General features: G+C 30.7%; 3 protein-coding genes and 1 long non-coding RNA gene across 6 annotated transcripts; 2 read left to right on the forward strand and 2 right to left on the reverse strand.

Annotated features, from left to right (window-relative positions):
* The first annotated feature begins 2,275 nt into the window (after positions 1 to 2,275).
* LOC130895137 (MAM domain-containing glycosylphosphatidylinositol anchor protein 2-like) lies at positions 2,276 to 5,714 on the forward strand. 2 transcript variants are annotated; one of them, XM_057802304.1, is made up of 5 exons: positions 2,276 to 2,446; positions 3,394 to 3,438; positions 3,995 to 4,131; positions 4,738 to 4,948; positions 5,225 to 5,714. In XM_057802304.1, exons 2-5 carry the CDS (start codon positions 3,396 to 3,398, stop codon positions 5,662 to 5,664), a joined length of 831 nt encoding a protein of 276 aa, XP_057658287.1. In that variant the 5' UTR covers positions 2,276 to 2,446; positions 3,394 to 3,395; the 3' UTR covers positions 5,665 to 5,714. The 2 variants fall into 2 exon arrangements, with proteins under 2 accessions (XP_057658287.1, XP_057658295.1); XM_057802312.1 differs by having other exon boundaries at positions 2,290 to 2,446; positions 5,343 to 5,402.
* Positions 5,715 to 7,092: 1,378 nt separating this feature from the next.
* On the reverse strand, positions 7,093 to 12,493 carry LOC130895125 (mitochondrial import inner membrane translocase subunit TIM50-C-like). 2 transcript variants are annotated; one of them, XM_057802292.1, is made up of 5 exons: positions 12,477 to 12,493; positions 11,175 to 11,497; positions 10,971 to 11,124; positions 10,186 to 10,512; positions 7,093 to 7,473 (listed from the first exon to the last, which is right to left on the reverse strand). In XM_057802292.1, exons 2-5 carry the CDS (start codon positions 11,355 to 11,357, stop codon positions 7,277 to 7,279), a joined length of 861 nt encoding a protein of 286 aa, XP_057658275.1. In that variant the 5' UTR covers positions 11,358 to 11,497; positions 12,477 to 12,493; the 3' UTR covers positions 7,093 to 7,276. The 2 variants fall into 2 exon arrangements, with proteins under 2 accessions (XP_057658275.1, XP_057658266.1); XM_057802283.1 differs by lacking the exon at positions 12,477 to 12,493 and adding an exon at positions 11,570 to 12,234.
* On the forward strand, positions 12,219 to 24,756 carry LOC130895116 (BTB/POZ domain-containing protein 7). The gene is made up of 6 exons (XM_057802272.1): positions 12,219 to 12,522; positions 13,997 to 14,236; positions 14,662 to 15,477; positions 16,193 to 16,490; positions 16,603 to 16,786; positions 20,522 to 24,756. The coding sequence occupies exons 2-6, from the start codon at positions 14,034 to 14,036 to the stop codon at positions 21,625 to 21,627; spliced, it is 2,607 nt and encodes an 868-aa protein (XP_057658255.1). The 5' UTR covers positions 12,219 to 12,522; positions 13,997 to 14,033; the 3' UTR covers positions 21,628 to 24,756.
* On the reverse strand, positions 15,222 to 17,366 carry LOC130895149 (uncharacterized). The gene is made up of 3 exons (XR_009059441.1): positions 17,258 to 17,366; positions 16,435 to 16,864; positions 15,222 to 16,004 (listed from the first exon to the last, which is right to left on the reverse strand). It is a non-coding gene; the product is annotated as an uncharacterized LOC130895149 (long non-coding RNA).
* Positions 24,757 to 26,115: the final 1,359 nt, after the last annotated feature.

The following is a 26,115-nucleotide window of genomic DNA, read 5'->3' on the forward strand; positions in this document are numbered from 1 at the left end:
CAGTCGTCGCTTAGGAATCCTACCTTAAGGTGAACTTCAGTTGCCAGGAAAATATCTATTTACATGCTCAAATTTATCTGGAGGAAATTCCAAATACAGTCGAATACAATCGAAGCGAACCAAAGATAAAATGAAATTGATTATTATTTATTAGTGGTTCTGGCTAAGCGCACGTCGATTACCAAGAGAACCAAGAAGTGAACCAGCTGAAGTGATAAGATCACATGACCAACATCTAAAAACAATAAAAACGTACTAGCCAATTCATGATACCTATCATTTGAGGTATAATATCTTGTAATCGTATTTATCTAACATATCAATGAATAAATTTAATTAGCATATATCAAGGGTCCTTAGAGATGCTCGAGGATTATTAGCAAAAATTAAAGCCTTATTTTTTTTTGTTTCGTAAGATTATCTACGTTGTTTATTGTTTTCATCTAGGAGTCATTCGAACATTGCCAATGCAGCCCTGCCCGAAAAAAAAAACGTACGATACTACAAGTTCTAATATCGAACGCATACAACCCAGACAACAAAACTTCCTTTCACCTTTGAAAACGATCTGATATAGCTAGCGCCACTCTTCGAACATTTTCATAACAACATTAAACTTAACCATCAACAGAAATCTATGAACAAGTAACACAATTGTAGGGATTCTAGCAGTTTTCAACGTTTATAGCATGGTTACATTTTTATGTTCTTTGATAATACACTTAAAATATATTTGCAGTTTTTTGTGGTGATTATATTAAGAAATTATACAAACTTATCTTCCTCGGCTCAATTATAATTATGTTTTTATTATTGTAATACAATTTTTATAAGAAGTTCTTTTCCTCTAACTTAGTATTTTTCTAAATGATATTAACATCGATAACTTGACACAAATACAGATTCATACAATATAATAACAAGTGAATATACACAATACGAGGGCTATTCAGAAAGTAAGGAATGTTTTGGAATCAAAAACCCAGGTACAAGAAAAAAACATGAAAATCATAACTATTAAGCTTCTATTTAAATATATTGAGCAATTCTTAAAGCAGTTTGCCTTGTGAGTCATGTGAGTATTGTCATGCAAAAAATGTGAACGTCGCTTGCTTTAAGGTTGTGCAAAGTTTTACAGAACTTCTGAAAAGTTATTATGGTACCACGATAGAGAAATCAATCAGAAGCACACCTTACCTATCCTAAAAGATGATCGCGTTAACCTTCCTTGTTTATTGCGAACCCCCTCCGTTACCGTAACTGTCACAATTGACGTTTGCCTCCCACGTCTTGTCTCAATTTATAATTCCAACCTATAATTAATGTCTGTTGTAGAAGTTCAGAATGTGAAAGGTGCCCTAATTCTCTTAACTTTACGGAGGAATGTAAGCAATTTTGGCACACATCTTACACATAATGTGTAACTGCACAGATTTTTTTGGCAATTTCAAATTGCACGTGAAATTGTAGGAAATCAAGTTAGAGAACCAATATCTTTAGCAAACCTCTTATGGATACGGTATTTGGAATTCTTGTAAGGATAATTATTGGTGTCAAAATCGGGCAATTTGTTTCCTAATCATATACATGCCATTAAACATAGCTAGAAGAGGCCACCGAAATCACCAGATCTTAATCCGATGGGCTTATGTTATATAAATATTAAGAGCTAAAAGCATTTATAAGAAATGGATGTAGATTGATTTATATTTGATTGATAGTTATTAGAAATGTTGAAAATGAATTTCGGTCGCATTTAAAAAATTGTCAACTAAGTTTTATATAATTTTGTTATTTTTTATTATTTTGTATTTGGTGCGTTATAGATAACACGTGCTATCAAAATAAATGTTGCCTTTTATTAAAATAAACGATGACGATTTCTCTCTAAAATCCAGGCACAATTATTGTGTGTAAAAAATCACGATTGGGAATACCAATTGAAGTATACGATAATTGTACAAAATAAAATTAGTATTTAAACTATTGAATTAGTTCCAAATCATAAACTCAGTACAATTTTATGAGACTGAATCTACTTCAAGAAAAAACTTTTGATTTAATCAACATAATCATTATTTTTGGATATACATAAAACAAAATGCAGAATCAAATAAAATAAAAATATATGGAGAATACGAAATATTTTAGAAGCTACAAAGGTATGGATTACTTGTAGTTTCACTCTGTGAAAATTACGTTAGCCACCCCCGGGAATACGAATATGGGAAGTGCAAACTCCCAACTCCGTAGAGAACCGTAGTTTTAATGCTGCAGTTGTGCCGCGTATTTTACCCCGAAACAATGTGAATTTCATTCTATTTCGATCGACGGAGAAAAGGTTTCATGATAAAAACAAATTTGGCACTTGTTAAATAACATTAACACAGTAATACAATGAAATACATATACGTAAAATGAGAGAAATATATCCAACAGACGAAAGGTATGTAAGTATAGTAAGTATATTTAAATAAGTATTACTATTGTTAATTTATGGAATGATTCCATGTAGATATATAATGATTATAATAATATTATAATAATTATAACAAAAAACTTAAGAATGTAAATTAAAGCTAGTCTCTAGTAATCAACTACTATACAACTATGCTTATCCATTTTGGGGCGAAGCTGTTTCATGCTGTTTTCAAAATGTTTATCAGAATGCACTCAAAATGCAACATTGTTTATTGTTTAATTTCAAAAACTACAGAGGGTTTTTTAAGAGATTGTAGGTTTTTACGTAGAAAAGTTAGTCCACGTCAGTTTCTTAAATCCAGTACCAGCTTCTCAAATGTTAATGATTATTAATATGATATCCCACTTTTTTCTATTCGAGCGATTACAGTACATTAAATTTTTACGAATATGCTGTTAATTGTTATATTGGAAGTGTTTTATAAAGATTGATGAGAGTAGAATGTCTATATAGTAAAGATTAATCAGTAATCAAATTCAAACACAAATCGCTGCATATTTCATTCAAGTATCGTAACCAAATTCATTCGTACTTTGTTCTTTTTGGAGAGGTTTTGGATCCAGATATGACTAAATATATTTGCTGTTCCATTTGCAACCTACTGACGTTTAAATAAATTTTATATACGGATCTCTGTCATGGGGATTTGCTGATGGGAGAGAAAGCATCATAATACTCCGAATAATATTCAAGAAGACTAAAACGTATTCTATGAGTTTCTATCTTTTTAAACGTCTCAAATAATAGGATCCCTGGCACTGTATCATAGATGTCTAGCCTAGCTCCAGCAAAGGGGGACACAATGTATCTTTCAATTGGCAATGCACTTACAAATCTCTGATCTATAATCACATAATAAAAACGCCCAGAGTTTCTAGTACACAAAATGTATAAATATTATTCTTTTTCAGCCATGAATCCTCGACTGATGCTGTTCTGGATTTTTATTCCACTAGGTAAGGTTAGTGTCCTTATTGTGAGTTTAAGGACAGTTTGAGTTCTATTTTTTCTATTTTCTTCACACAAGCACCTTCGGCTTTTTAAAAGGAATTCTATTATTTTATTTATCTTTTATATATATATATATATATATATATATATATATATATATATATATATATACTTCATTTCCATATTTAAATAGTTTTATTTTAACTACATTTTAACTTGTATGTAATCAACGAATCAACGCAATTTTTTCTATTTCTCATTTCTCTCTTATTATATGTTTATATGTTACTACTCTACTTCCCTTTTTATAAATTATCTTTGCTCTGTTTGTGTCTTCTATTAGGATCGTCATTTTTTTCTACTCTATCATCTCTCAATTTAATATTTCAATAAATTATTAATTCCCCTATTCTATTCCATCAAGTTCTATTATTTGATGCAAAATATTTATCCTGTTACCAAAAAGGATGTCTTGGAAAAGATTAATCAATTAATCATATTCTTCATAGATGACAATTTTAATATTAAGACTGTTACAATATGTATTTTATAATATTTTAGGTGGTTTCCCAATACCCGAAAATATGTATTTGAATTTATTGCCTTATTTTGATAATTCTACTAAGAGAGATTATGTAATAAATGTCGGACAAACAGCGTATCTACATTGCAGAGTTGGCAACTTAGGAGACAGAGCGGTAAATATATTTTTCATTATTAGTTATTAGACGAATATTTCCTCGAATAAATAAATTAACTCAAACGAAAGTCTACGTAAAACACCTAAATCCATCCATACATTTACTCTATTGAAGACGAATAAATTGACCATAGTACCATAGAATTAAATTTTGTATACCTATATTAAATATAACATTGTGTGTTTACTTTTCAGTTTGTAACTGCTTTCACTACAAAAACAATTTCTAGAATTCTTTCAAGATCACTTTAATTATTTGAAATTCACTAAAAGTTCCAAAAATTATTCTGTAGAAATGTTAAAATCTGTCTATAATGATAATGTAGACTATAATCACTACACAATAGTACTGCTCACAATTACATTGTTTAACGCGCGTTTCGATAACCAAGTTATCGTCTTTGGGGACTGAAGGTAAACTGTTTGCAGTTTACAAATAACTTGGTTATCGAAACACGCTTCAGACAGAGTAATTATGAGTGTTGTTGCAGTGGTAGTGTAAACAGTGTGTTCAGTATGAATATCACAAACTGTTCCAAAAATTTCAACTTAACACTAGTAATTTACTCACAAAATACTTGATCATAAAAATATCTGTTTTTAGGTTTCCTGGATACGGAAACGTGATTTACACATTCTAACAGTTGGTATTTTTACATATACAAATGATCAAAGGTTTCAGTCACTACATACCGATGGTTCAGAAGAATGGACTTTAGCCATAGCGTCTGCACAAATTAGAGATGGAGGTATTTATGAATGTCAAGTTAGTACAGAACCAAAGATCAGCCAAGCATATCACCTTAGCGTTGTAGGTAAATATGTTTTTGAGTATTTCGTGTTTGCCATGATTATACTCAGCGGCCATTATTTTATTATATGCAATCTAAAATCATCTTAAAGGATTAAATTAATCTATTTCTAGCCAATCTAAAATTATTTAAAGAATTTCAGTATTTATTAGAAACAATTTTTTGTAAATTGCTCACGCTCTTCCCAAAACACTTTTTGATTGTCAGTGCTATTGCCTTCATCATCCATCAACATAACACTTAATATTGAATTAATTTTCAATTTTATCAATTTTTTAGTTTCAAAAGCTACCATATTGGGAAATTCTGAAATATATGTACGATTTAAGAGTGATATTAATCTCACTTGTGTTGTAACTGAAACACCAAATCCACCCAGTTTTATTTATTGGTATAGGGGCGGAAAACTAATAAACTATCTAGAAAGAGGTGGAATCAATATTGTTACAGAAAAGCAAACTAGAACTAGTCGTTTACGAATTTCAAAAGTATTACCAGAAGACAGTGGAAACTATACATGTTTACCATCATCAGGACAAGCAGCTAGTGTATTCATTCATGTATTATTTGACAAACAGCCTGAGGCTATGCATCACAGTTTCAATCTACGAGGAAGTGCCAGCCAAAAAACTCACAATAAAATTATTAGATTGTGTTTGAACCTACTCATTGTTCCTTATTACTGTTTACAAAATAGCTATAGACTGTATTTATATTGATGATATTTGTAATATAATTTAAATCAATATAAATTTTTTTAATCACAAAATGTCAACTCTTTTATCAAATATACACTGAAAAAAGATAACAACGTATTAAAAGTTATAATTTACTGAAGCATTTAAACAGGTATTGTGGGCTAACTAAAGTTTTGCTGTATAAGACAATCACCTATAGAAAGAAAAGTTATATGTATAAATTGTAGTTGTTATTAAAATAACTCTGTCAAATTAAATAAGTACATAAGTACCATGATATGTCTATTGAAATCCTAAATGGAGACAAAAAGTATTTCAAAAAAAAGACATACACTTAAAATTTGTAGAATCATACTACTTATATCCATTTATAGATACTCAAACACGTGATGATTAAAAATAAAGTAACCAAATCAAAGACAGAGTCAATAAGGAACTACCACTATTATGAATTATTGTAAGAGGAAAATTAGAATCACTATAGAAGGGCATTATTTGCAATAAGCTCACATAGCACCTCGCCGATGGGAATGATGTTGACATCATGGCACGAACCATTCCAGTTCTTCCAGGAGCGGTTGAGGAGTTTGAGCCGGCAGCTGAAGCAAGAGGATTAAAAAACAATGAACAGAAAATCATGTACATGAAATCCTCAAAAACAACCACGTTCCAAGTCATAGACCATCGCTTCCCTGTCTGCCACCAATTCAAATATCTTGGGGCCTTGATAACTGAAGATAATGATGTCACAACAGAGATCAAAGCAAGAGTTGCTGCGGGGAACAGATGCTTCTGGGCAGTCCAGAGAGCGTTCAAGTTTAGAGGGTTCTCACGAAGGTCAAAGCTCACAATTTACAAGACGATAATCCGTTCCGTAGTCACATACGGATGCGACACATGGACTATAACGACAACAAGTGAACGGATTTTGGAATGTGGGGAACGTAAAATCCTACGAAAGATTTTTGTCCCTGTTTGCGAGAGGATCTGACAGACAGATATATGGCGAGCCAGATTTGGTGGCGTTTATCAGGGGGGTACGTCTAAGGTAGCTGGGACACGTGGGAGGGTGCCTTCTGATCGATACCCGCACAGAGCCATATATGGAGTTCCTGGAGTAAGGCGGTTGAAAGAAAGACCGCGCCTTCGCTGGTTGGAGGAGGTTGATCCAACTAGTGGTTTGACGTTGGAGGCATCATGCTCAAGACAGAAATGATTGGCAGTCGATTGTTGAGAAGGCCATGATTATAAAAACCATAACGCCGGTTAAAGAAGAAAAATAGAAGGGCATGATTGAAAAACCGTTATATGTGACAATAAATAAAGCAAGCAAATTTTTTATGCATTGTTATCAGTAATTCCAAGCAACCATAGGTTAATTAAAAAATAAGATAAAATATAGAAATGCTAAATATATGAGAAAATTTGGTTACATATTATATAAAACAATTTTTCATTTTAAAATGTAACTCATGTTTATTGGAACATTAAAAAGAAAGTTTATTATAAAATTTTTACAATAATCTAAGCAAGTTCTACACTAGTATGCTAAATTGAAAATCAAACCAGTATACAAAATATTTACAAGTCAACAATAAGTAACAACAATAATAAATGTCACGAACTTGGTATCCTAAAATGGTTTTCTATTGAAAAGACTAGGCGCCCATAAAGTCCTCGATTGAGCCTTATCTCTTTTAGCAGCAGCTTGCGCTTCTAGCTCTTCTAAAAGTTGTTTCTGTTTTTCTCTAAAAGCAGCTATAGGATCATCATAGCTACTATAATGTCTTAAAACTTCTCTTACATCCTCTACATCGTTATCAGCGACAGCTAAAAATATTTGGGTATTTAACATTACAAAAATTACTTAAACCAATCAAAATTGTGTGATTAAAGAGAACATTTTCCAGAATAATTTGATTTTTTTATATCTATATAATATAATTACAATATTTTGTGAAGATGAGAATTTTAATATGAAATGTTTAACTAATAATAATTTTGCTCTACCTGTGTAAACTTTATAGAATATCACGATAAATTTAATAATCTCATCTGTTTTATTAAATTCTCACTTCACTCATTCAGTACCCTACTTTTCTGTATTTTATTACCATCGAAGTATCAAGTATTTGAAACTAAAATTCATAAAGATTAATTGTGACAAAGCATATCACAAATAATTCAACATAAAAAAATGTGTTAGGATTTTTGCCATAATAAGTTAGAAATAAAGTGTATTCTAAAAAATTAGGGCTCAAGATAATAGATATTTATCTATTATTAGTTGCAACAAAGTAATGGTCCTTATTAGCAAAAAACTGATCCAGGTGAGATTAAAGTTCATCTTCATTTGTGAAAGTTTGACCTTTCAGAGAATTTTGCAAATTTCAAAATAAATGGTAATGAGATGGTGCTAGATCAGGGCTATATAGACGAATTTCTGTGATTGTTTCATACGATTTCATTAATTGTTGACAGTAAACATCAGAATTGATCGTTTGGTTCCTTGGAAGCAGCTCAAAAAACACAACACCTTTGTAATTCCACAAAACTGACAGCATGAGGTTTTTTGTTCTTTTACATGTTTCGATGTGGTTTGTGCTGGTTCATCCTATTTGCTCCATGATTCGTAAGGTATTAAAGTATTAAGCTTCTTAACTAGCCCAAGACATTTTAAGTATGTTTTAATTGTTGTTGTGTGCCTCTTCTCAACCTCTCGAACAGTTATATGACGATCCACTTCAATATGATTTTGATTTGGTCGTCAACAACTTCTGTAGTCCGACTAGAACGTTGCTCATCTTTGAGGGAAACATCTCCAGAACAGAATTTTTTATACCAGTTCTGACACGTGCGCTCTAAGCAATCGGCACCATAAACATATTTCTATGCGAGCCACAGCAGCTTTCTTTCCTTTACGGAAATAAAAAAGGAAAATATGCCGAAAATGCTCATTTCTAGTCCCCATTTAAAATTAGCCCATAACTAATATCTTTAATAAAAATCACGTACTTCTTGCTTCTAAAATTACGTCAATATGACCAGTATCACGTGACAAACGGTGAAGTACAGCACTACATAAGTGATTCAAAAAATAAAGTAAAAGTGAAAGTACTTAATTGCCAAACTTATAGGTACACAGACAGTATCGTATCTCTTTAGCTGTTAAGTAGTATTTTTACCACAAAGTTGTATTATCTTATTCTCAATTCTTTGGGATTTATAGATGTTTCAAAACATATCTATAAATATTTTGTTTTTAAATAACTCCAAAAAAATCATTTGGAGATAAATCTACTGATCTGATAGGTCATTTAACAACAGAAGAAAATAATTCCATCATTGAATATATTTTCTAAATAATTTTCAATCTTAAGTTTATTGCGACTTTGAATGATAATTTTACAAAACTCCTTTCATTTTTCATTATCTTCTGAAAATAGTTCCCGAGTTGTTTGCTATTTAAAGCAACGTGAATAATTTTTTAATCTTCTGTATACATTTTTTAGAATCATAATATTTCAGCTTATAGCGTTTCAAATTTAAAAGTTGTCAGCAAAGGCCAACACGAACACATTCCCATTACCCTCTGATAAATTGGAGTAGAAATACATTGGAGTTCATTACAATTTATCACAACGTTCTACTGAAATTTACGCTGGTAGAATGAAATGAAGCAAGTTGAAATTTGATAACGATATTCCTATGTTCTGTAAAAAAATTCAAATACTGTACATTTGTTATATAATGACCTCCTGATAATAATTCAGAAGTCTGACGATGTAAACTCTGTTCAAAGAAAAATTCTAAGGGTATCATAGCTCTTTATACTGTATGGAGCTACTGTACACATTCCAACTTGATATAAATTATTAGTTTAAGTATGAAGCCACTTTTATTATAAGATGATTAACAAAATTTGATAAATAAGTGCCAGAAGATTGGCAAAAATATCATGAGTAAATGAAGAAATCTGATTAAAAAAATTAAGTATATAATACTTGAAACCACTTTGTTAGGTTAGGTATTGTTGTTAAAAAGTGAACAATTTTAAAATGTGGAATATACCTGTATTCTCAAACTATCGTATAAAATGTAGACTGCAGATACCAGATATGATTTTATGTCCACCTGACCAAATTTACCATTATTCAAAAGTTATTATTTAGGATCTTTCAAAGACGACGCTGTTAAATCAGTTTTTTAAGAATATCTCAAAAACCTGCTACTTAAAACTGGGTTTATTGTATAAGCTTGGAGTGATAAATTGTTTACTATAAACTTACACGCCGCTACAAGCATTCATAATTGTAGGGGCAATGAGTAAATTTCATTAAAATTTTGTTTGTATATTTACTTATACAAACAAACAACAAATTATTTATACATTCCTAGACTCATAATTGGTATAAAAATTCTTTACATCTAACTTAGATATAAAAATTCAGAGCAAATTTCCACTTCATCCACTTTTTACATTGATATTGCAATCCATTCAATGACATTCATTTTTAATTCATTCTATATGTTTATACTTACTTTTCAAAAAAGCTGCTAAATCAACTAATGAAGTATCATCATCATTTCCAGACCATTTTTGAATATTTAACAAATTCTCAGGGTTAAATTTAACATTTTGGGCATTCCAGTCAACACAAATTACCTTTGATAAGTCTCTATTAAGATTGTCTAAACTTTTTACGTGATGGCCTCCAGAAAAATGAGTAGCATCTCGAACAAGTTTATAAGCTATAATGTTTTTAGGATCTATAGCATCAATTAACGGAAATACTGTCATTCCTTGCTCTGCTGTGTAAATTACTATTTCATAAGATCCATGCAGCGTCTCTAGGAAATAATCCAACACTAAAACCGAAATTAAGCAAAAATTTCAAATTGAACTAAGTTATTTATATAATTATTTGGAAGTATGATATGCTTATATATAACCAAAAACTCATATTAAGCAAAGTCACTATAGATAGATATTTTAATCATAAAATTTTTTTTGTTCACTGTTGTGTGTTTGTTTGGTTCAGCATTCAAGTGGGAGTACAAAGCATTGAAGATTTTTGTAAATTGAAAAAAAATATTTTCCTCTTTTTAATTGTCATAAAAACATGAGTTTTCACAAAAGTTTTTAGTTATTATTATCAGACAAGTTTAAAGCAGAGATGGTACTGAGCTGAAATGTATAAATTGAACATTGATATTGTATACCAATCAAAGTCACTTGCCATGGAGTAATACAATGTGCAATGGATGTATGATGTAATAAAATTTTGCTTTCACTTGTAAAATTTAGAAATTGTTGAAGAACCTACTTGGACGTTTCTTGAATCTCCATCCAGTACTGTAAGTCCAGTCAGGATGCACAAGTACATCCGTTAATTCTAACACCAATGTATATTTAGGTTGCAAATAAGGGTACTGCAATGGATCTGGTAACAATTTTTCTCTGGAAGGTTCTTTGATCAACTAAAAAATAGATATTATAAAATTGTCACATGATTATATAGATGATTTACCCTCCTATAATAATCTAATTGTCTATATGATCTAATAAAATACTGTAAAACAATAGGTTTTTCTATCAGATCATCTTTTATCAAATTTCCATTAAGATCTCTTTCTGGTGCTCCTAATGTAAAAACTATGTATGCTCCTAAACATGTGAAAGATACTCCAAAAAATGCCAAAGTCAGTTTCATCGTTCGCCATGAGTTTTCTCTTTGCTTTTTCTTTTCTTCCTCTTCTATTTTTTCTTGTACTGTATCATTACTTTCCTTTAATAAACTTCCAAGCGGTGAAGTAGTTTTATTATTGTCGTGCTGTAATGTAGATTTATTATCTAAAAAATGACATTGAGTAGAAAATTTGCAAAAACTATATTGGTAGTTATAAGATAACCTATAAAAATCACCTTGTGAATAGGAAGAAGATTGAACGAAATTGTATCTCAGTGTTATTACCGAACATCTTTTTCCGTTATGATTAATAGTAAAATCTGAATTATTTCTAATAACGGTTGTGAGAAGCTTTATTGATTTTCTACTAAATCTCATCATTTTCCGGTGTAATTTTGATATCAGCAACTTAAATTTCTAAGTTCTAACCAATACAATGCATATAATACACTCTCGGTTCAGATATCACCTGTCAAAAATGTAAGGTTATGTCCTTCATAGAGAAATTGAATTCTAAATACTTGAGCTGTGCTCATGCGTACTCATGTAAAACTATTTAAAACACTTAATTTTTTGCACTAAGTGTGTAATGTTTATATCACAGAACATACCTTAGGGTATGTACAAAGTTATTTTATATGTTATTTTAATGCACAAAATTAGTTAGTATTAAGTATTTTTGCATGCATATCATTTTAGTATACAGATAGGAATTAGTCTAACATTTCAACTCTACGATTTTGGGAAAACAACTATTAATAATAATTTTGAACAAATAGTATAGAAAATCGCTTCCTTATATCTCGAAAAATATGTGTTCGATGTAAATCGAAATACTCGATTATTTTCATTCAATCAATTAGCACCATCATCATCATTTGAAATATTCCATTTCTCTTCACTAATGACAGTTGACATAAGAAAAATATATTGCAGGATTTGATTATTGGACGTATATTATTATTGATTAAGAAAATGTTGTAGTTCTAACATTTAAATACATATAAAAATGTAAATCGTGATTAATAGATAAAAATATCAAAAAGTGCGTTGATTGAGGTGTTAAACAAATATTTGTTGTTTTGTCACCAATGTAAACATGGCTGCTGCTACCCTTATAACTAAGAAGTAATGAAGACTCACAGTAAACAGAAATTATTCCAAACCAGTATGATTATTCGGCACCCAGGTATAAAGAACATTATTTGTTTGTAAATTATATATGAAGTAATCACTACTTACAATATGGTTTATCAAATTCTATTTCTCACAGATGACATAGTTTCTCAGATGAATAATATTTATATATTTTTCGATTTGTAGGATATTTTATAAATTACATTATTATCAGATGATGACGTTATGCTTTCAGTTCTCTTGCTATATTAACAGAAAACTTAGGTTTTATAATTACATTATTAGCACCAATATTTCACCTCATAAATGTAATTATAAGTTTAAAAATTAATATTAATAGTGAAACACAATATATTTATATTATATATATATATATATATATATATATATATATATATATATATATATATATATATATATATAATATAAATATATAATGTTAGTCAGTGTGCCTGTGATCTGCTAATTAACAAGTATTTGTGTCACCTTCATTAGGAAGTAAAGAAATTATTTTTCATTGAAAATGGCATCTTGTGTAAGTCATAAATAAAAAGGAATCAATCCTTTCTGTCAGGGCTTTAGTTATTGTCACATGATATTCTATTTGTTATCTGTAGTAAATCACATGGCTTGTAAAATTTTCTATATTATCACTAAATTGGTTCACTACGTGACCTACTTTGGTATATATTTACTAAGCATAAAACATATCTATAACTGAGATTTCATATTTAAACCTGAATGGTATAAATTGTATTTTATTCTACATCTTTATATCATATTGCTATCCATATAAAATTGTGGTTAATTTTGTAATTTAAGTCATGTCTGCTTAAATAGGCACAATATGAATAGATGTTTTGCAAATTTCTGAATTATAATATATCTCACCACTATTTAGTTATATGAAGAAATAATTTCTATACAATTGTTATAGAAAATAAAATTCTAGTACAGTTACTTTGTGTTTAGGGTTAGAAATAATCAATTCTATTTACTTCATTTACTTTTACAAAAACCTTTTTTGAACAAGAGCAAAACCACACTTTCGAATTAATTATTATTAGATAAAGAGATTCTAGTTGAATATATAAGGATAGTATACTTACTCTACTTTGTTTTTCACTTTGGAGACTGAAATATAGAGATAAAAGGTGATACATATATGGAGTGAGCAAAAATATAATCGGAATATGTCATTAAATACATATCCGCTCCAATTAGGACTAATTGTGTTCTCAAATACTTTTTATTTAATAACGGTGCTCATTTGTTTGTTTTTAAAAATAATTTAATCAGTGTTCATTCATAACACAACTGCAAATTCATAGAAACTGATGCTAGGTAGAAGCAACTTCAAAAATTTTTTTGTGGGGTATAAGTTGTTTTAAAAATAAAATTGTTATTAATCATTTCATGATGCCCAAAGAAATTATCAATTAAAGAAAAAGTTGAGTTCATAATTTAGTGCATGTAGAAGGTAAAAAAATTTATTACTTCATTTTCATTGTAAACTTAATTTATAGGCTGTGTCTGCAAGTCAGGCTGTAGTCTGGGTAAACTATGAACTTATTTGGCTGTCTTTTTCCATGTGCCCTACAGCACAGTTGGTGGAATGTTAGAAGTGACTTGTACTTGTCAGAGGAATTTACTCAGAGAATGGGAGTGAATGCGTCAACATCTCCAGGAACTGATGCTAGTTTAGTGTCAGGTATAGGAGGAGAATCATTCAATATTGTATATAGGGATACTATTGGAGTTGTAAGGTAATATATTAGAATTATCACATAATAATATGAAAATCCTCAATTAAATCAGATTCTGAGTGACTTTATAACTTTGAAAACATAAAAATAAGAGTAAGCATTTATGTGTTGATAGAATTTTAAATTTGAGTATCTACCATAATAAAGGTGGCTGAAGCACGAATGGACAGGCAACAGTATTTGCCCAAAAATTTCGTAGTTCCTTTCAAATTATATAATTTGTCTGTCTAAATTTATTCGTTGAAATAAAAAGTTATTGAAATTGGTTAACACTAAATACTGTGCAAAATAATGTGCAATTTGAGAACTCTAGAAAGAATTAAACAATTTTCTTTTTGTTGATCAAATCAATTTGTTTGATAATTACAAATGAAACACTTTGTTATCTTGGTATTAACAGTAAAAGTATTATTCATTATTTATAGGGAAAGGAAGAAAAAACCAACTGGATTTGCCACTTTGAAGAAAAAATTTATAAGAAAAAGGCGATCTTCTAAAGTATGTGATCATGCGAAGATGCTCCGTGAGTTAATATCTGTTTGGAGTCCTTTAGAAGTGGCTGCATTACTTGAAGAGTTTGAAGCTTTAGCAGCTCTTAAAGATTTATGTGTTCAAGCAGAATTGGCGAGACCTCCTGCTGCAACTTTTAAACAGGACCTTTCAGCATTATATGATTTCAAGTATTGTACTGATGCTGATTTAGTATATCGAAGTGCTTGTTTCCCTATACATCGTGCCCTACTATCAGCACGTTGTCCATATTTTCGAGATCTTTTAGCAGGATGTCCAGGATATGGAGCAAGAATTTGCTTAGAGTTAAGAACAGCTACAGTCGATGTTCAACTGTTTTCTGCCTTGTTAAGATATTTATATACTGGCGATATTTGTCCACATAATACTAACATTGACATAAATTTGCTTAGAAGACTGAGAGAAGAGTTCGGTACTCCTAATGCGCTAGAAGCGGATTTACGGTATTTACTAGAATCAGGTGACTATGCAGACGCCACTTTAGTGTTTACTTCTGATGGGTCCGATTGTCAGCGACCTGATTCTGGAAGCTCCGAGTATGGATTTAGACCTAAATGTGAATTAGCTTGTCATAAAGCTATACTTTCAGCAAGATCTCCGTTCTTTAGGAATCTATTGCAAAGGCGGTCTAAAAGCGGTGAAGAACATACTGAACGAGCTCTTCACATCCCTACAAGAATAGTTTTGGATGAAACTGTGATCCCTAAAAGGTATGTACACTCAATATCTTGAAAATGTCACACAAACAGTATAAATATTTTGAGTTGCTAATTTTTTGTCCATAAACATATGAAAGGTTTAACTTTATAAGAAGTGATTTTGGTTTATGTAATATTTTTTTAATAATGATGGGCTCTGTCACTGTCAGACATTTTAATTATTTTATAGTATATATATTGTTATGCCATCTGGCAAAAAACTAGTCAGACATTTGCAATATTTGATTTTTTTGGAATGACAACTAGCAAAAAATGTAATTTCTTCTACATATCCCAAATTTATTCTATAAAGAAACTACTTAAAATAATTTCTTTTCTATAAAAAACTCTGTACTTCCATAAAGTATACCCCTATTGTATTAGAATGTTACTAATATTAATGCTAATTTCAATCTAATTCTTACTTGTTACCAATTTACCTAATTCTGTAATTATGTCCATTTAAATTATAGTAACTTGGTATTTTCCCAAACTGTATTTGAATTTGCCGCTAGAGGCACTGATGTAGAGTGAGGTTTCTAAAACATGTTATATATAATTGCTTGTCAATCAAAATGAAACTGCATGAATTATGTTTTCAACTGCATTATTACAAATTTTGACTGCAATAAATTGTGACCTAACTGGCCAGTGTCACCAACCGATGAGCATAAAAACAGTAGCCCATATTAATGGAATCCAAATTATCTTATTTTATTTTTTACAGGTTTGCAAGAGTGCTATTGCATGCAATTTATTTAGATCAAGTAGATTTATCTCTCATATCCAGAGGAGGATGTGGGGGAGGATTAGGAGAAGCTCAAGCTTTAACCCATACAGGTAGAGCTCGACCTTCACCATTAGAGGAAGCAATGGAATTGTATCAGATAGGCCGATTTCTGGAATTAGATATATTGTCACAAGGCTGTGAAGATTTAATTTTAGAATGGTTATCATTGGAAACTTTACCTTCTGTGTTGCAGTGGTCCAGACTACCTCATGGTTCAGCATGGGTTCATCGCCAGGTAATATAATTTCTATCTTCATTTTCTATCAGTATTTTATTGATTATAATAAATAAAGAAATATGTGCTATTGATGGCTAAAACTGATTCTTGATACCATTCTATATTTCAGGCGTTACATTTTTTAAGAGAAGAATTTCAAACAATATCCCAGTCGACAGTTCTACATCAATTAGACAAAATTCACTTGATGGAAGTATTGAAGAGTCCATTTTTACAAGCTAGTGAATTGGAAGTGCTACAAGCTGTTCTCAAATGGGGAGAATATCAACTTGTAAGAAGAATGGAGGACAGAGGTTTGTTTTCTTCAGTGACAATTGTAGTGGCTTATTTAGAAATAGTTCTAGTAATAGCTTTACCGAAGAACTACTTTCCTGGAACAAAATATCAAAAATAGATTAATCCAACAAAAGATATTCCACAAAACTGTGTTACAAAATGCAAACCTTTCATTTAAATTTGAAATTCTAAGTGCATATAAAGTTTCCTAACCACCTGTTAGTGGAATAATACTCATAAATAAAATATAGTTGAATCTAGCAAAATATTAAATCATTTTAGAAATGGATAGTTTTAACTAAATTTTTGTGTTATCAGGGATTGGTAGGTAAGTAAATGTGTAGTATTAAGAGTATTCACATTGTGAACAAATTCTATCGACATGTATAAGCTAAAGATACATTGTCTATTAATACAAAACTATAACTTTGAATTGTTACTTAAGAAGAAATAACTAAGCTAGGTGTTCATGACACTGTTAAACTAACTTTTATTGAGGTTTACCGCGTTTGAATTTACTACTACAGGCGCTAGTGCAGAGAGAGTTAAGAGAGTTTTGTCGAAAACTTATGCACTCCTTTTTTTATAAACAAAACTGAACTTTGTAGCATTCGAATCGATGTTTTCTTACTATTTAAACTCTGTTTTTGACTTTTGACTTATGACCTCACTCAGTGGTGACGCTAACTGATAAGTATAAAAAAACATCGCTTTCATTTAGTAATATAATAACTATTAAATGAAAATAAGAATTTGTGTAGCAAACTTTGGCCTAACAAACAATGTAATTGAAAGTCTGTTGTCCTTTGAAGTTCATTTGTTACTAGAAAAATGAATATAAATAATATGTATTTTTTGTTAGAAATAGAAAAACAAAAGATTGTCAATGGCTGGTTACAATTTAAGTTTGAATTTAATATTTTTCTATTATTTATTTTAATATATAGGTTATTGAAGTAATTCATTAACAAATCTCTATGCATTCCATATCATTGAATTTGTTCTTGGAAAGTTGTTATTATACATGTAATTGTTGAAAGTTCATTGGAAATTCTTAAGAATAAAATTACAGTAGAACGATTATCCGGACTAATTGATGCATGTCAGTGACCGGATAATTGATAATCCGGATAACTGATTTGGACTGGATTTTTTTATCTTATTTGCACTGTAATATGAATAATATACTGTAACTTAAATCTTTTATCAATATATACATCGCAAAACAGTAAATAGAATTTACAGAACACCTTCAATTCTGCAAAGTACAGCAATCACTGTATGTTTAAAGAGGCTAACAAAAGAAATCAGATATTTTTTTTGCTCAAGACTTCTACAAACAACTTTTTTCGCAGCTAAATCTCTTAGTTTTTTTAAAGACAAAAACTGAATGGCTTGACGCTCTAACCACTTCATGGCTTTTTGCAAACAGGTAGACACCTCATCGTGGGTTGGAACATCGTTTTCTATTTCAGTGTCCTCTCCATCCTCCTCTTCCTCTCCTACTTGTTTTTTATCTACTGTACAATTTCTACATCACCAATATAAACGATCCTTGTTATCGGATTCTTTCAAAACCTGGTGCTTCTTTGAATATTTCTCTTATTTCATCTGGATCATCACTTTCTTGTGGTTCTTGATGGTCATCCTCACCATCAGTATCACCATTTTCTTGGGAAACTCGTGGCTTAGGACACAGCTATTTCATGCTTTTTCAAGTGTGGTGTCTTTAAGAGGGGTTAAGCATCCGCCGCCATGGAGACAGCGTCTTTAAAATTCAATTTTTTGTAACTGCTTAGCACAGATTCTTCACCATTCTCCATTTCTCTAAGCAGCAATTGAAGCAATAGATTTCTGTGGAAACGTTTAAATTTTTCTATCACACTCTGGTCCATTGGTTGTAGGGCTGACGTCACAACGGACGTTTGAATGACCGGTATTTGGATAATTGATGCTCTACTGTACTATATTACTCATCTTTATAAAGTCTATTTTGTTATTCTTGCTCTACTTTTTTTACTACATCTCTTCATCATTTTCTGTCCTCTGTTATTTTTTTCCAACTCTTCTTAAACCTGATGTTACTTCTCCTATATATTTCTTTTTCGGCCTGCCCCTTCTAATTCCCTCTCCCTCCATTTGTGCTCTCTTGACAATTCTATTTGCATTCCTTCAAGCACACATGTCCCAACTACCTGACTTTTTGGACTGTGATTATTTGCGTAATATTAGGCTTGTTATATATTTCTTTCACCTCAGCATTTGTTCTTCTTTTCACTGTCAGGTACATCTCTTATATCAGTAGTTCACTTTATTAAAGACGCATTGTTCATTTTCGCACCCTCCAGTATTTTTTTGGTCTACTTTCCCCTGCTACACTCCTATTTTTTCAGCTCTCTTCTGGATTAGCACCTAGGACTCACACCCATACAGTACAATCGGCCTAATCATTGTTTTGTACAATCTTATCTTTGTTGCTTTGGCTTCAAGAATATTATTCAAAGACCACCATTATTCTACTACCATTTGCTAACCGATTATCTAGCTCTTTCATCTCATCATCCGTATTTGTAATCAGCACAACTAGATCAAAGGACTCAATTTAATCAAAATGATACTCCTCGTTTTCCATCTTGAAGGGTCTGCTAAATTTGATGCTTCCGGTGATAGATCAAAGCTTCTGTTTGTATTTGGGCTTTCCTTATGATTAACACCCATGTGAGATTAAAAAGTAAAGTGGATAAGGGGTACCCCTGCTTCAGCCCTCTTTTTCCTTGAAAATTTTCTGACAGCCTTCCTTCAAATAATACTTTGATCTCTGTTCTATTCAAAGTCAGTTTCACAATTCTTATCAGTTTTATACAACTTTGTCCTCTCTATTTTATCATCAGCTTGTTTATAATCTATGAATCGTAGACGTAATTCTAGATTTTGGTATTGATTATTGCTCTATTGTTTGTACAGTAAAATTCTGGTTCTCTGTGCTGCGTCCCACCCAAAGCCTCCTTGATATTCACCGACTTATTGGTTGTGAATTGCTCCCAGTTTGCTTCTTATTATCCTGGCCAAAACTTTGTAAGTCACATTCAGTAGTGCTATACCTCTGTAGTTCTCGCATCAGGTCTTGTCACCTTTCTTATAGATAGGGCATATTATAGTGTTGTTCCAATCATTTGGTTATTGCTCTTCTTTCTAAATTTCTTATCAATCTGCAGGTCCTTTTTTGTAGCTCTCGCCCACCCTAAAAATCTCCGCTTCGATACCATTTTCTCCTCCACATTTATTATTTTTGATTTAACATATTTCACGTTTCTATGATTGCTTCCTTTTTATGCCTAGAGTGTCCTACTAACCTCTGTTTTTTACCTTATGTTCTTCTCACCTCATAGTGAAGATTTCTTATTTCTTTACACACATACAAATTCTTCTAATGCTTCCAGTTTCTCCTCCACATATTTGCTTTTTTCAGCATTCTACTTCTATTTTTTTCTTTCTTCATCATATTTTCTTTTCTGAATCCTTCCTGGTTTTTCTTTTCTAGCATCAATCTACATTGTTCGTCAAATCAATCCTTTCCTGTGCATCATCAAGCTTGCTTAAATTGTTATTATTACTGGTTAATATTTTCATATTTTTTTATTAATATTTTTATTAAGTTTTTCTGCAACAGTAGCATTACTACTTGAGACTAATTAATTATTGATGTTTTTTTCTGATGTAATTTTATTTTAATATGATTTCTTTTATTTTAGAGCCAAATATTGTAAGTCACACTGCCCATTCTGTTGCCCGAAAAGGAGTGAAAAAGAAAGACTTGAGTGATGTGGAATTGCGGGAAATACTGTCTGATCTTTTACCTCTTGTAAGAATTAACCACATATTACCATCAAATAGTGATATATTAAACCAAGCTATCCGTAGAGGATTAGTAAGTATACCACCAAATCATATGATTGGTGGCGAAAGAGAAAATTTCAGAGTAAACTCTTGGATTAGAGGAAAGAATAATGGATCATATATTCAGCCTAGACTTTTTATGCCATACTATGATGAAATAAAAGTACGTGTTGAGGATCAGCTTATTCAAGAAGTGGAAATGATGCGCCTTCGTAGAGCTCGCTATATGCAAGACATTCCAGACACACTGTATATGGTGGACGAGAAGCCACGTTTACAAGGTCCGGCAGGAGTAGATGTTCTAGCTTCTGCGCTGCCAGTACCCGATCCAACTGTGATGAATGCAATGTTAAAAAGAGAACAAAAACTACGCCAATCGCCTAGTTGCCAACGTGCCCTCAACATGCCTTTATCTTCCCGTCATGAAATTAATAGACAAATCAGATTAAGAGTAGTTCGCGAATTCAATTTACCTGATCCAGTGGCAGATATATTGGAAAATTGCTACGGTATACCCGATAAAAGTGATAATGAATCCTTACAGATATCTCCTAATAAACCAATTAGTTTATCTCACGGGTGTTATAATAAAAATATGAGTTTCCCTCGTCAGAGTTTTTCTCAAAGACAAGAATTACCAGCTATAGTACCCGACGGTGAATTTCGTTTTTCAACAGAACCAGAAAGTAGTTCCTGTAGTGATGGACATCTTTCAGATATTATGCCTGATGTCGCAATGGCTACAGCTTCAGTAGGACAAGTTCAACTTCAAGACCAACAAGAGATGGAATTGGATCTCGGTGATGGTAATACTCGAATTCATAACACTATTGGAGGACTTCAAGTTAGAACTGGATCGTTACACCATCCTCTATCTTACAGACGATATCCACCTTCCAGTTATTTGCATTTAAGATCAGATTCTCAGTCTTATAATCCTCAAATGCCAAGGTTTCTGTAGTTTTAAATATTTCAATTATGCTTATTGTAATATAGCTTTCTCTAGAAAGCATTTTTATAAATATCCAGACAAAAGACATATTGAGAGCTAAATACAAGCACAAAACCAAAATAAAATTTGAGAGATATTAAACTGATTTCGAAGAAATATCTTAGAATCAAAAATTGTATTACGGATTTTATTTCTAATCTATTAGTTATATGTCATTCCAATTTTTGTTGTATCTTTATCAAATACAATCTAACTAGTATGATAAGTTAACAAAGTATCTGTTAAAATATTTATAGAACTCGATTGAATAGAATATTTAATCAACTGAGTGACCTAAAAAAATCCAAAGTACATTTTGAAGTAAATACTCTTTGAGTTTAATTTTAGTAGTATCCACTTGGCATTTTTGGCAGCTGATCACTTCATGTGTTGTCTATTACCACAATGAGATTTGCATTCTTGTTATATATATATATATATATATATATATATATATATATATATATATATATATATTTATATATATTTATATGAAAGCTCTTCCATTTGGTTGTTTCTGTTGTAATCAATTCTTAAATATTCAGTATTTTTCACAATATAATTCTTACAGTTCATGAAAAATCTGTTTTCTAATCTGTTTGTATATCTTCCATGCACTGTTTAGTATCAATACTCACAATATTAACATTGTTTGGTCCTCTGTAGTGATAGTTAACAGTGTGCTCCTTTCCAATATTTAAAACACATTAAGTAAGGGCCGGTTTCATAATATATTTAAAGTAAGCTTTAAATTCAAAGTTTCCATTAAATTAAGTCGCGCGTTTCATAATTGACATTTAGCGTAAATGTTATTTATCTGAACTTTGAAGTAAAGTTAGAAATGTAGCACTTTAGCATATAAAGTCTCCTTTAGCGGCAAACGTCAAAAGCAAACATATGCTATGTTTGAATTCTAAGCTGACTCGGGTGTCTTTCTAATAAGTTAGGTTTATGACACTAGATATCGTGCTATGTTAAGTTCAAGCCTATGGAAACACGAAAAATATATCGACATAGATAGAAACGTACAAACTGCATCCGAGTCTCGGCTTCGGATTCATAACATTGTAGATCGTTGAGCAGGCTTCGTTCCCGACTGGACAATATTCAATAGCAGTGCTTTTAGAAAGCAGTTTGAGGAAGGACATTTTTAGAGGGTGACAGCGGATATCGCATTCAGAGATACCTCATGACAAAATAGAAAACGTGAATACAAACGCTTAAAATTTATACAATAAATCTATCATAAGAACAAGAAACGTCGTAGAAATAAAAATTGTGTATCAATCATGCAAAACCTTTAACACTTAGGTACGATTAAAAATGATAAAAAAAATTATTGAATAGAATAATTGAAATGAAAAATTGAATTAAATAATTTAATTCGCAAATACAAAACACAACAACACGCCACCAAATATGAAGTCAAAAGAAATGTTAGCAACAAAATAACATTTCTACCTTTAATTTTGGTTCTTTTTCTAATTAGATGTATTGGAAAAGAATAGATAGAATATTGTCAACCTCCTTTCAACGCCTTAAAGGAGCCTTTACTTGATAAACTCTTACAAATCGATTATGGGCCTACTTCACTTCAACAACTAAGTTAAAAGCCCTTTAATCTAAAGGAACCTTTAGTTAAAGTGCCAGTTAGGGCGGGATTATGAAGCCGTTCTTAAGTCATTATGTAGGATAGTTATTTTATCGTCCTCAAAATATGAAATTGAAAATAAGTTTTTTTGTTCCTCTGTCAATTGACCATTAATATTGCAGTCTTATTATTATTGATTTTTATTTGAACCAAAAGTACTACACTTGTTTGTTTTTTTTAAAAGAATATTTATTGTAACTGTGGGAATCTACATTGCTGTAGAATTATATTTAACTATGCATTCCATTCTAATTAGGAATCATTAATCAAAACGTGATTTTTGTTTTTTCTTCAATGTTTATAGACATAAACTTATCAGTGACTTCTATCCGATAGATTTAATATTAAATCTAATATTTATTCAAATGGTAATTTGAATCATTTTATAACAAATTGGTAATACTGAATTCAATTTGTTTATTGTAAAATACTGAGGTGTTACTCAAATACCCATAGTTTTTACTTATTTTAACATACAAAAAGGGATACAGAAATTAAGTAAAAACAACCGAGAAAATATACATTGATCACTTAAGAACAGGACAGTTGCAAGCTGGAAAGACAGATTAATCGAAGAAAATAGGACACACAAGGAATGGTGTCCAATTTTAAAATCTAGCCAGTGATCAAAGAAGAAGACAAAATTGTCAGTATAATGAGAGCAATATGAGTAACTGATAGAAAAGAGAATGAAGAAACATTACAAACATAATAAAAGTAGCCAATTGGTAATAGAATTTAAAAAAATGATTATAATTATATCAATCTCTAATATTTGTTATTATTAATATTTAACAATTATAAAATGATAGAAATATCTGGAAATTACTGTATAAAGGGCAGAAATGAATGTTTTTTAGGTTTCTTCTAAGAAAATATTTTATTTTCACGACCGAATTTTTTAAAAAGCAAGTTTACACAAAGGATTTTTATTATTAAAAAATTGTAGATTGAATTTAAATTATTTTATTTATGACAGGATGAATTTATTATTTTATCTAGTACATTTTATAATTATAGTATAAGTTTTTTTAATTTTAAGTCAAAAATAAATAACCCTTACAGTGTTAAAAATGCTTTCTAGAGAAACTTTATCAGTAATAATGTACAACTGTGATTTTCTGTGAAAATATTTTTAGGTTTAAATTAATTTATTGGATGAATTTGAAGAATGAATATTGGGTGTATTGACTATGTATCATGTATTATTGTACCTGTGGGTGTATCATATTAGATATTGTGTTGCTGTTATTTGTATATAAAGAGTGAAATTAGCAAATGTGTACTTAAGACACTTTCTACATTTTCAGTTGTTAATTCCGAAAAATATACTTTGTTTCAAATTAACTGTAGTGTAAAGTTGAAAAAAATATTATTGTAGACAGTAAACCATCTTACATAAATGGACTATTCTGTAATATACCAATCCATTAAAAAATTATATCAATTCAAATACTCTTAATTCGACCAAATGATTGAATGGATACCTTTTTAATTCTTTTGATGCTAATGTCCATGATTATAAGAATCATTATTTTCTGATTTATATAAAACATCAAAAAATCATGCAATTAATCAAATTAAGCTATGTATCCAAGTATATTGTATAAGATTCAAAGTAGGCCTCTTTTGTAATAACATTATAGCATCGCCATTTTTCAAAACGTTTAACTTCAGTAATAGTATAGGATTTTAATAATTAATTGAAAACTCATGTCTTGTAGTGGGTGATATAAGCTGTTGAAGCTAAATTAAAGCACGTCCTGTGTAACGTAATTATTCTATACATAGTGAACTAGGAGGTCTGAAAGTTAGTAAAGGCGAATAATAATGGAAAAATATCTATTTTATTATCCATAAGGTTCCACTTGGTTCATCAAAAACAGAGTGCACCGATCAGTTAATAAATCTTCAGGATACGCTCTGAAGTATCCCAAGACTGTAATTTCAGTGGCCTCATTGTCTACGACAGGTTTCAATTTGCTGCACGGTGCAACAAACTGACCATGGGTTTTACAATTATGAATGAGCCGCGTAAGTGTTTCAGGGGTGGGTCGGGGTGTATCCAAAAACTTTATAAAAACCAAAGCATTCCGTTTAAAATAGCGAAGTTTGGGTCCACTTCCGGTATAACTCGAAGTTTCAGAAAACTGAAATTATTTTAACTGAAACGACTAGCCAAAAAAGAATATAATAAACGTCACACTTCACTTTTATTATATATTTATTGGTATTTAGTCATGGGTACAACTTGTCCCCTCTCAGTGTACCTTTAGCATTTTACGCTCTGCTATAGCATAACATCTGGAGAGGGTAATTCGAATTCACAATTCAGCTACAATGTAAAAAGGGCTTATGTATAACTTCAATTTATAAAAAAAAAGAGAATAACTAGAGAAAAGTGTTTCCTCCCGGGTGAAAATTTATAAGAGAATAGGTAATATACTCTAGTAAATAATACAAAAAAAACAACTAACTGTAAATCAAGGGAAAAGTCGTCAGCTGATAAGATTCTGTAGGTGATAGATGCTGCTACGTTACACATTTCAAGTTACCAGCTGACGAACTTTCCACTGAGATACAACAAGCTGACATTAATTTTCATTTACAGTAACATATAAACTATCACCAGATTGATTTTAAGTTTAGAGGAAATCATTGAAAATATAAATTATTTTTACTTATTCGATCGGGCAGCCGACGTATAATTCGCCATATTATGGTCAGCTGACTTTATTTTTCCTGTAAGATATTAGATAAACTATTATTCGAGAAATTTTAGAATGGGAGGAAATGACTAAAAAAAC

This window comes from Diorhabda carinulata, chromosome 1 (genome assembly GCF_026250575.1).
Source record: "Diorhabda carinulata isolate Delta chromosome 1, icDioCari1.1, whole genome shotgun sequence".
In the NCBI taxonomy this organism is placed as follows: domain Eukaryota; kingdom Metazoa; phylum Arthropoda; class Insecta; order Coleoptera; family Chrysomelidae; genus Diorhabda; species Diorhabda carinulata.